Genomic DNA, 12,101 nt, shown 5'->3' with positions numbered 1-12,101 from the left:
CAAAAACTTTACTGTAATCTAGTAGTACTAGAACTGTGACTCGCCCTCTGTCTATTTCTTGTCAAACATTCCCAGTCACTTTGAGTAAGGCTGTAGTTATACTATGTCCTTGTCGGAAACCGTACTGGAAAGGATTAAGGAGATTGTGCGTCTGAAGGTACTCTGACATTTGCTTATGGACTACATATTCTAAGATTTTAGATAAACCTGATAAAATACAGCTTAGATGATAGTCTCCCTCGTTCGAAGGCATTTGACTTTTCGGAAGAGGTAGCACAATAGCCTTCTTCCAGAGAGTTGGATATGTGGAGTATAGAAGAGAGAAATTGATTATATGGGGTAAGGTTGGTAATATAAAATCAAGAATTAGTTTGACCATGTCAGTCCCAATGTCATCAATTCCTTTCGCTTTCGTTCTTATCCTAAGGACTGCTTTTCTGACTTGGAGGGGTGTCACGTGACTGAAATAGAATTTATCTCTGTCTCAGGGGTGGGGTGTGTATCGTAATGGTTCATAAGTTTCTGTTTGTCGACAGGTCATACTGCGGAGGAACTAGCAATAAAGTACTCGTTAAGAGCCTCGGGAGGTACTGTAATTTCGTCTTTGTTTTTGTTCTTCTAAGTTCAAGGTTATTAATAGATTTCCACAATGTCGTCACTGTTCTACCATTAGGCGTAATTAAACTGTAAGCGTGCTGCAGTTTAGCATTCCGTATTTGTTGTGTTGTCTTGTTTTGTAACTTCCTATATTTGTCAAATTTTGTACAGTAGGGTAATTTTTGTATTGTCTGTGGGCGCAGTCTCTTTGGTTCAATAGTTGTCTAATGTCGTCATTTAACCAAGGGGAGGGTTCTTTAGATATTCTCGCTTGCTGCTTTGGGGCATGCTTGTCAAATAATTCCGTTACTTTGCTGTTAAAGAAGGTGACTTTGTCGTCTAATTTGTTATATGTCGTTATGTTATGCCAGGGTATGTTGCTTGCGTCCCGGAAGAGTCTATCTTTATTTATATTTTTCAATGGTCGATAGGTAATAAATTTCTGGGAGCGTTTCGGTGGCCGGAGGTTATACAAGATGTATATTGCGTCATGTGCAGAAATACCAGGTACAGAGGTTTGACCAATATTTAGATCTCTGTCTGAATTGCTGGTAACTGTAAGATCTAACAGAATGTGCGAATGAGATGTGTGGTGAGTTGGGGAGAGAGGCAAGATGTCCATATTATAGGATTGAAACAATGTTTTAAGTTGCGTGGTTTCAAGAGAAGTTACGTCAATTAAGTCCGTATTAAATCTCCCATAATTATTGTGTGGGGGTAGTCTGGCAGCAGTTCAGTTAAGTCAGCTTCAAAGTCTTCTAAGTGGCCTATATTCAGAGGTTTGTAAACTACTCCTACAAGTGCTTTAATCCCGTTCGCTGTTATTTCTACGAACATGTATTCTGGTTTTCTCTCATACCTGCCAGGTGAATGACCTAACATTTTGGGTTTGGGTTTTTTATTTATTTATTTATTTATTTATTCAGGATCAGCAACAGCATAACGCCGAATTACAACGATCTGAGCTATGTACAACAGATATGAATCTAAAATGAAAGATATATAAATACTTACAAAGGACACGAATATACACAATAAAAACTGTACAATCATATATAATACATATTTACATAAACAACGTTATTAACAAAGAAAAATACATTTACAGTAAATACAGGAGCAGAACGGGAAAGAACAAGAAGGAAAATTAAGTTATATGATAAATATCATGACAGAAGGAAGGAAACGTTACGAAGAGATCTAGGTTGTTGTTGATAGATAATGTATTAAACATTGCTGGAATACGTACCGAAAGGGACCTTTGGGTGAGAGAAAGCCGGGAGTAAGGAGTATGGAATAGGGTCTTCATTCTGGTATTACGGGTTGGGACGTGGAGGGGAAATAAGGAAGCTAAATCTGGAGACCTAAACAGACCATTAACTGCTTTGTATAGCAGCTTTAGGTCGGCTACTTTCCTCCGAGCAGAAAGAGTCTTGAGGTTCAGTTTCCCAAGCACTTGGATAGTGCTTAGATTGCGACATGCAGGGACCCTGGCTCTGACGATAGCACAGAAAAAAGATTGTACACGGTCAAGGTGGCAGAGGTTTGAAGAAGCAGAAATGGACCAGACTGGAGAGGCGTATTCAACAATAGGTAAGATACAGGAAACGTAGAATGCTCGGAGGGCATTCACATCTGTGATGTCAGAAAACCTGTACAGTAAACCAAGGAGTGACATAGCACGTGAGGTAACCCTGTTTATGTGCGAGACAAACAACAATTTACTGTCAAAATGCACTCCTAAGTCTTTTTGATTGTCAACAAGAGCAATCGGTTGGTTCAGTAGGTGATATTGTTGTAGAACGGGGGATTTACGAAGTGTGAACGAAATGGTGGAACACTTGGAGGGATGAGGTTTAAGACGCCATGTAGTGCACCAACCTGATAGTGAATCAAGTGCATTTTGCAATTGGATCGTATCTGTAGGAGAATCGATCTGCTTGAAGATTTTACAATCATCAGCAAAGAGCAGTATTTCACATGAATGGTGGGAAACAGTATCGATAAGGTCATCAATAAACAGGGCAAAAAGAAGTGGACCAAGGACACTACCCTGCGGGACACCAGAGAGGGTGGTGGTGAGAGAAGAACTGTATCCATCAAGAACAACGCGCTGTAGTCTTTCGCTCAGAAAGCTATTAATTAGAGCTAGGAGTCTCCCATGCACGTTAAACCGTTCAGAAAGTTTGTGCACAAGAAGGGTGTGATCCACGGTATCGAAGGCCTTCGCGATGTCGATATAGCATACATCAAGTTGAGAGCCCGCGTGGATGGCAGACGTGGCATGATGGAGGAGGATAGCCAAGTTAGTTACGCAGGAGCTTCCAGGAAGGAAACCATGCTGCTGAGGGGATATATAGGGATTTGTAAACGCAAGCAAATGCTGATGGATGATCCTTTCACAAATGATTGATAAAGCAGGTAATATAGAGACCGGGCGATAATTTGCAATATCCGACCTCTGTCCACCTTTAAGAACTGGTGTGATATACGCAAGTTTCCAGGAGCTCGGAAAGTAGCCGACTGAGAAGCACCGATTGAATATCACACTAATAGGGTATGCAAGAGTTACTGCTGTATTCCTAAGGAAGATAGGACTGAGACCATCAGGACCAGTGGGTTTATTTTCTGACAAAGACGAAAGTAGGGAGTACACTTCAGATTCAATGGTAGAAATATTACTGAGGCTATGGGAAGTAACAGGTTTACATTTAGGAAACTCAACATATTGCACAGGTTTAACAAAATTAGAGGTAAAATATTCATTAAATAATTCAGATCTATCTGCTCCACTGGCTACAGACTGGTCCCAGGTTACTACTTCCGGTATTCGTTTATTGTCTCTTCTGTTATTTATAAGTGACCAGAACCTTTTACTGTTGTGTTTTACTTCAATGCAGGCTCCGTTAATATAGTCAGAGTAATCCCGCCTTAATAAGTACTTGTGGTGTTTGCGAAGGTCCGAGAATATTTTATAATTACTCTCGGAAGGTGCATTCTTCCATTGTCTCCAGGCTACCGATTTTTGTAGTTCAGCACTTTTAGTATCACTCTTCTTCCATGGAGGGAATTTTCTGGACATCGAACGAGTAGGAATGAGGTCCCGAATCACAGCAAGCGTCCAATCATAAAATAAGTCCACCGCATCTTGAACTTCACCCACATACAACAAATGCCATGGTAACAGGGACAGGGTACGATTCACAGTCTGCCAGTCAACTTTACGCCACACAGGCACAGAGCTCCTAAGGACAGGTCGATGACATCTCGGAGCACGGGGAGGGGTGAGAGTGAAAGTTGCTTCAAAGGACTTGTGGTTGGATTTAAAAATATTTCGTCCCACAGAAACAGATGAGGGCTCGTTATAGGAAAGCAGGTAGTCAAGAAGACTATTTCCGCAGGTGTTTTCCAAGACATGCTGTTTGAAGTTCAGTCCAGTAATATAGTGGTCCATATACCATTTGTCAAGGCTATTAGAAGGCTGACCTAATGAAGGGGAAATCCAGGAGACAGACAGGTTAAAGTCTCCTAGTATGACAATGTTATCTTTGGAATGAACGGCTTTAAGCACAGAGGAAAGAAAAGCTTCAGAATAGCTGAGATAAGAACGAGGTGGTCTATAGAAACATGCAAAAAGATATTTTATGTTATGAAATGTAACTTCAACCCAAACAGCTTCACAGTCATTCATCAGGTCGGAGCGTAGGGTCGCATGCCATTTAGATTTGACAGCGATTAAAACACCCCCTCCCCGGGATCCTGTTCTACGATCGGCCCTGAATAACGAAAACTCTTTGGAGAGTGGGATTTCAGAGTCTAACACAAAATCCGTCAACCAAGTTTCACTTAAGGCGATAACGTCGAAAGCAGCTAATTCTTGAACATGAAGTTCACAGTCTGTAATCTTATTTTTTATGGACCTGATATTTTGACAGTACACGGAGAACTCATTATTCATTGTCGGCCCAGGATTAATTTGCACATCACCAGACAGTAGTAACAGTGTTAGTAAGAAACTTAACGGGGAACGGCGCGCATGACAGCGTAATTTGAACGAATCGTGGGTCGATGTTGGGACCTTAAGAAAACAAGACAGGTTAGCCGTCGGTAAGGAAGGAAAATAAAACTTACGATCCGAAGTTAACCAGACTCCTGCCTGTGAGAGGGCGAAGGAAGTTTCCACGTTCCATTGTGTACCTGCAGGCCCTGAAGGCGGATCACTCTCAGCAGTTGAGGACGCCGGCCCCGTAGTGTGCGTAAGCTTGTCACACCCCGACCACGTGGCGCACAAACACAATCCCATTGTTTTCACCATTATATCGTCACACATCGCACACTCACTACACTCCACATCATCACTAAATTCCTCGGAAGAAATTCCAACACAATTCGAGACAGCAAATCCTTGATTAACCACACATATTACTAAAGTAGCACAGAGGATACCCACACTGAGATATTCGCCGCCATCTTCAATGCTTTAGAGGAAGTGTCCTTAAAATTAACATAAGAAGATTGACAATATTAAAAACAAAATACTTAAGAGAAATTATATAAATTCTTTCTTACAATTGAAAGCAGCTGTCAAAGAAACACTTGTATAATAATCCATAGAGAATATGCCCTAATGATTATTCTTTTCTTAAAAAGTTCATGGAAAAAAAGGCCAATTTAAAATTATACAGTTATAAGTAATTGTCGAAATGAAGAAATCCAGATTTCATAATGTGGCTCCTATTACTATTGCGCATCATCACTACTAAACCAGACGCAAGACTGTAAAAAAATGACAGGAGATACTGTTCCGGAGGAAAGCAGGTTTAAAAAGAATTGACAACTAGGAATTACCAATATAAATGGTCCGTTATTGGACATTATAAATTTTCCAGCTAACTCATTCCTGGTTGCCAGTGACCCGCCCTCATGTGCTAGGTTGGGCTCATCAGTTGGTACCTAGCACACCTACCAAGACGCTGGCTAGTGCATACCGTGGAGGCCACTGCGTAGGCTACTTGGAGCCACCGGCAGTGCCAATGCACTATGAGAGACTCTTTACCAAAAATTGATGCCTGCTCGGCCATCAGATGATATAGATGTTGATTCTTATAAGGAATCTGAAATATTTGTCCCGAATAAGTAAATTTATAATACCAATATAAATGGTCCGTTATTGGACATTATAAATTTTCCAGCTTTTCCCTATTATTCATTATTAAATTAACTAAGTTTCAATGCTTCATTTATTATTATTATTATTATTATTATTTTAGTTTTCCAGAAAATAGTACAAAACAGCACACTTCCTTACATAACACAAAACTGATCTTTTTAAAAATATGATTTTCTATTTTGAAAAAGACAAGTGTCAATCTCAATTATGATTTTTACACAGCTGTCACTTTAACATGAAATAAAGGGAAGAAAATACCTGCTCTGAGATGACGACAAACTGCTTTCACCATCACAGTCTGAATCCTCAGATGCATTCTCTAACTGCTGACTTACTGAATGTACTGCACTTTTTTTTAATGGGCTTGAGGGCTGTTTTGCAGTATTTCTCTTTGCAGGACTTTTGGGAACTTTGGTGTCTTCATCAGGCTCCTTAAAATGATTATGTGAAGGAGAAGTCCTTTGTGTATTTTCATTAACTGAAGCCAATGGGTGTAATTCATTATATATGTGTCTGAGGATAATTTTGGCCTGTTTTCGTTTCAGTGGCTTTATTCCATACTTATGAAGCTGTTTCTGGAAAGGTGAGAAAAATTTCAAATACTGCAGAAGATAAATATTTTACTAATCACATAAAATGAAACCTTATGACAGTCATATATTAGTAAATAACATCAAAACACCAAGGTCACAAAATATCACAAAATATTCCCACAGGTCAACAAACAGTCAAATGTATGTCCGACCCTTGTTCTATTCTCCTACAGGGTTGGGTAAGAAGCAACAGGAATCTTCATATGATTGGATGCCCTTCCTGACGTCAACCTCATCAGACGAGTTAGGTGTGAAATGAATGGAATGACATATGATAGTACGAAGGGAGACAGTGAAACTCGGTGCCAGCACTCCTGTCCAATAGCACCAAGAGACATCACCATCTGATGGATGAATCTCCATCAAAAGTGCCATTATGCCCTCACTCCAATGAATATTGCGGTGAGGCTTTTGCCACACAATCTAGTGATTAGAAATTGTATACCACCACCTCTCCTACCCTGCTGGCCAACATTCTGATGGTGAATTTTTTCGACCAATGTGACTTTAACCGTCTAAGCATGGTGTCAGACCGTTAAAACTTGACGCATTAATGATGATGACCACCAGGTGGTCAAACAGACAAATAATATTGGAAGGGGGGGGAGTTAAAGGAAACCTCATGTATACAATACACTGGTACCGTATCAGTCAGGAGGTAATGGAAAAGTAGGGCCTTAACAACAAATTCTTATTTACCTATGGTATGTAGGCCACCAAACTGCTTTGTTCTGAGATGTTGCTGATTAATTCAACATTACATTTGAGTGTTTTATTTGAGATCATAAAGAAAGTCACTCTCTTTATTAGCAGCTTATCGTTTCAAATTATAACTTGGCTAAAACTAGACAAAAAAATGTAGAAATAGAGGGGAGATTTTGGGAGAATGGTTTCCCTGGTGTCATCAATGACACATACATACTGACAAGTCATCTAGTGATCCCGATTCATATTTGAACAGGAAACACAATTTTTCTATATTTATTGACCCCATTTTACAAATTGAGAGCAACTAACAGGACACCACAACACTTTCAATCTCTGTTGAAACAGGTATACTATCGAACAATGCGAAGTTCGGGAAGCTGTATCACATTCATTTGAGGAGTATACCCGACATTGTGTGCCCATTGCACTTTCGGACGTGTTGTAAAATGGCGTCCAGAAAAGGTATTGACCACTCAGGCCAAGATAATATACAAGAAAGTCTTGACATATGAATACATTTGGAGGCCATGATTAACTTGGATCGTCTACCTTTAAAAGGCGGTGCAGAACAGAGCAATGTCAGGGGAATTGTTTCAAGAAAACAAGTAAAATAATATATTATTAAAAAAAATATACTTGAAAAACTGAACTCGAGACGAGAGGAAGCAAATTGCCGTTGCTGCATCGAAGAAGAGTGGTAGTCAAGATTACGGTGGAATTTTTGAAGAATAACTGTTCTAAATTAAGAGAAGACGGCAAAATACTTGCTGAAGCACTGGAAAAAAATATAGGGACAGCGTAATATACGAGAATTTATTCAAATACGTACGCTGATACACCCGATGCGCAAGATTACCGATACATCGAAACTCATTAATTAGAAGATGTATAAGAAGAGAAGGATAGGAAAGAATTAATTGTTCAGAAAAAGAATTGAGGAAGGAATTGAATTTTCAGAAAACAAATAGTTTTAAAATAGAAGAATTTTCTGAGGCGAGACTGAAGATCTTACACAGTATAGAGAATTGGTTAACTAGAACGCAAGAGAAATATAAAAAAAAAAAAAAAAAATATTCTAAGAAATTCTTAAAATGAACATTTATTTGTTGACATTATTTGATCATATTGGCAGCTATACCATGAAGAAGATGTCTTGCTAAACTCGAGATGGACCAACCTGGAGGGAGATATGATCAAACCAGCAGACCCTACTTAAAATGAGACGAGGAATCCAGCCGAACCTCAGACCATAGCCAATGGATCAGCGATGTGACGAGGAGGAGGACAGCAACTCACAGCTGATATGATGAAAGACGAGCTAAGTGTTTACCATAAGTATTATAATTCTTAATTTAGCTAGGCATATGCATTAGTATGAAGTATTCTAAGTGTGAGATATTTAAGAATGCAAGTGATATAGTGAAGTGAAATGTGTTACATGTAATCTGCTAATACTATATTTAGTACATAATTAGACTGATATTTCGTGGAGTATGGCTATGCATAAAATAAGTGAATTACTACAGTAATTGAAAATACGAGAAGGAAGAAGAACTATTGAACAGCTGAATATAAGGATTAGCGTATGTTAGATATTATCTACGGATCTCGTGAAACCATTCAATCAATGATTACGTCACAGGTAGATCATATGAGAGGAAGCGAGATATATAGACGAGTTATTACTTGTAATGTTGTTAAATGCACGAACGAAATATTTAAGGTTCAGCATCATAATATCGGAAGAGAATTTATCTATTTAAGGGAGTATTTTACGTAAAGAAGAATGGTACGTCTTAGTAATTGCATTTATTATGGAAGAAGTTATGAATGACGAAATATGGTACTGAGAAAGAAGAGATCGGATTGATTGAAGGTTTAATAGTGAAGAAAGAAGTTATATGAAATAATTTGTATATGAATCGTGTAGTTTCAAAACCCCCTATCTTCAATTTTCACGAAAATGGAGATAAAGATTGATTTGATTTTGCTGTGGGCATGTCCACCGCTGTATACTATTAGTACGCATCAAAACCCGCTCTAACAGTTCGAAATTCATTGTCAAAGTACGGGGTTATTTTCATATTCCGCCATCTCCAACGCCTTGCGCTCGGTGATAGATAACATAAGCCGCCATCTCCGCCGGCCAATAGGAAGGCAATACGTAACCATGTGTTAGGCGCGTGAGGAGCTCTTGGCGCGACAGTGAGGAAGCATTTGTGTTGACACAGTGTCGTGTATTGTCTATTACTAATGGATTCACCTCATAAATGTATTGAGAAGTGTAGCCCTGGCAAGGGTAGGAAGAAATTACGTAACGAACAGCAGTGGAAATGCAAGGAAGCAAAAATATCAAGGTATGTTTTCTTATAGTAACATTATGTTAGTACGTTCCTCTCTTGTGAGCATAATTGTAGAACTGTATCAGAAACTGCACTTTTAGAATAAGCTTTAGAAAACATGTATTGCTGCATGAAGTCGGCGAGCGGTGTTGTGCCGGATCGGTCGTTCTCCTGTCACAAAAATGGCCGCAGTTCGAATCTCAGCCAGTGCACGTTCGATTCCTGAAAGCCCGTACCATTGTGGCTTTGTGCAGCTTCTGATATTACATTCTATGGTCACGTTGAGGAGCGAACTTCCCTTTCATTTTCGATGCAGGCCATTCATAAATACCTATGATATTTTAGTAAACATACATATTCTCGTAAGTGAAAAGGGTGTTTATTACACAGGTACTCGTCGGCTGGACCTCCTGTCACACCAATGTGCGGCCATAAATCCAGGGCCTACCAGTGCAAGAGATATTTCTTTGTTGAATGTGAAGAAGTTTCATTCCGTATTCTACTCTACAGCATCAAAACTGCAGCAGGATAGTTTCATTATCAAGCATGTTTCTTGCAAACCAGTGGCGAGACGCAAGCCGGGTAACAGTATCAGGTCCGGAAAAGCTCACACATTCAAGTACACTATTCGGAAACGGGATGGAACGATGGTACCAGTTTGCCGAGAAACATTTATGGGAGCTCTCCTATTGAAGAAGGACAGAATTCAAGGGGTACTAAAGCGTCATTTTGAATCTGGGGGAATGCCTGTGGAGAGAAGAGGGGGAGACAGAAGAAACTATGCCAGTAAACCAAGACGTGAGCCCATCTGTAAATTTATTGAATCGTTTCATGCTAAAGAGCCGCACTACTGCCGTACCAAGTCAGCGGCACGTATGTACCTGCCATGTGAACTAAATATCAAAGAAATGTGGAGACAATAAAATACCACTGTTGAACCTGAATTGCAGGCAAAGCACGCCTTCTTCAGGAAGATCTTGAATCGTAATATTGGTTTCGGAAGTCCGAAGACTGATGATTGCTCAACTTGCTCACAACTAGACGAGGAACTAAAAAATTGCACATCAGAACATGCAAAAGTGAAGGATGTGTGCCGATTGGTTGAGAAACATTATGGGGCTAGATGGAGGGAGCTTGCAGATCTCCAGTTTTATGTTTAGCTGGAAACACTACAGGCTGAACATCGTTGCAGTATGACAGAAGAGGAAGAGGAAGAAGAATACTGTGAACCAAGAGATGATTCCGTATCCTTGTTGTATTAAATTGCAATAATATGATTATGATTTTATTCTTCAGAGACAAAACCATTCCATCTCAATGAACATTTAAACATTTAAACATTTTATACTGTATTTCATGTTTTCAATTCGTTTTCCATCTCAGTGTGTTACATAGATGTTAGCAAGTGAAGTAAACAAAGTTTCTTTGAGCATTAGACAGTAAGGGTATGTTTACAATATCCATGTTTACTTTCAAACCCCGCCATGTCCACCTGTGACTTTCAAAACCCCCTATGTTCTAGATAAATATTGCCCTAGTACAAAAATGTAGAGATGAAATTGCATACATTTTGTGTATTTTGTTCAATATGAGCTAATTAAAGCAAAAGTAAAGAAAATGTTAAAAAGGAGTGTAAAATGCAGTCATGGCAGTTTTTTGCCCTTCCTGAAAAATTTATTTTCTTGGAGATAGGGGTTTTTGAAACTACACGACTCATATGATAATGTGGGTTTCGGTGATTATAAAACATATATATATTGATGGTAGATGCTGAGATATTCATATATTGGATCAATTAGACGATGCAAGCACAAGGAAAGAGATATACCGTGGGAATGACACAAAGTAAGATATGAATGGAGGATATATATGTATAGTTGCGATTAGAGAGTTAACGTAACGTCAAATACAGCTGCTAATATTAAAATATTTATGTCTTATGACGTATTTTCATAACATGTGAAGTGAAAGATGTGTTAAGCCAGTACAGATATTAGAAGTGACGCAGATAAATTGTACCGAGATATCGTAACGTAAATACTTATGGAATTACTTGCACATATGATATATTTACAAACAGGAGCTTTAAAATTGAATTTGAATATACTTTGGATGAGGTAGTTATCCCAAAAGATGGCAAGTGCAAATACTTAGGTGTGAGATTTGAAAGTAATTTGCACTGGAAGGGTCATGTTGATGACATTGTTGGGAAACCATACAGATCGTTACATGTCATAATGAGGCTATTAATGGATGCAACAAAGAATTAAAAGAAAAAAGTTACTTACGTATGGTTCGTCCATTATTGGAATATGCAAACAGTGTTTGGGATCCTCACCAAGAATACCTAATAAAAGAAATAGATAGTGTGCAGAGGAAAGCAGCAAGATCTGCAACAGGGGATTTCAGGAGAAAGAATAGTGTATCAGAAATGTTAAAGGAACTAGGGTGGGAAACTTTAAGTAAGAGAAAGAAGAAAACTAGACTTATAGGATTATATAAAGCCTATACAAGAGAAGAAGCATGGGGAGATATCCGTGAGAGGCTTCAGTTGAAAAATAATTATATCGGCAGGACAGACCACAAATATAAAATTAGAAGGAATTTTAGCAGAAGCGAATGGGGTAAATTTTCATTAGTTGGGAAGGGTGTGAAGGAGTGGAACAGTTTACCAGGGATAGTGTTTGATCC

The 12,101-nt window shown here is 38.9% G+C and overlaps 1 protein-coding gene across 4 annotated transcripts in view; it reads right to left on the bottom strand.

The window, feature by feature from the left end:
• mus312 (mutagen-sensitive 312) overlaps positions 1-12,101 on the bottom strand; it is a 171,181-nt gene that overhangs the window by 22,253 nt on the left and 136,827 nt on the right. For 3 of the 4 annotated variants that reach the window (XM_067153887.2, XM_067153886.2, XM_068229275.1), the window contains one exon: positions 6,026-6,342. The exons of the other annotated variant lie outside the window; for it this stretch is intronic. In XM_067153887.2, coding sequence (XP_067009988.2) covers positions 6,026-6,342 — 317 coding nt within the window. The remainder of the gene's footprint in view (positions 1-6,025; positions 6,343-12,101) is intronic. 4 annotated transcript variants of the gene reach the window in all.

Source organism: Anabrus simplex, chromosome 9 (genome assembly GCF_040414725.1).
Source record: "Anabrus simplex isolate iqAnaSimp1 chromosome 9, ASM4041472v1, whole genome shotgun sequence".
Classification (NCBI taxonomy): Eukaryota; Metazoa; Arthropoda; class Insecta; order Orthoptera; family Tettigoniidae; genus Anabrus; species Anabrus simplex.
The sequence above is the reverse complement of the archived record's forward strand: the minus strand, read 5'-3'. Positions and strand labels throughout refer to the sequence as shown.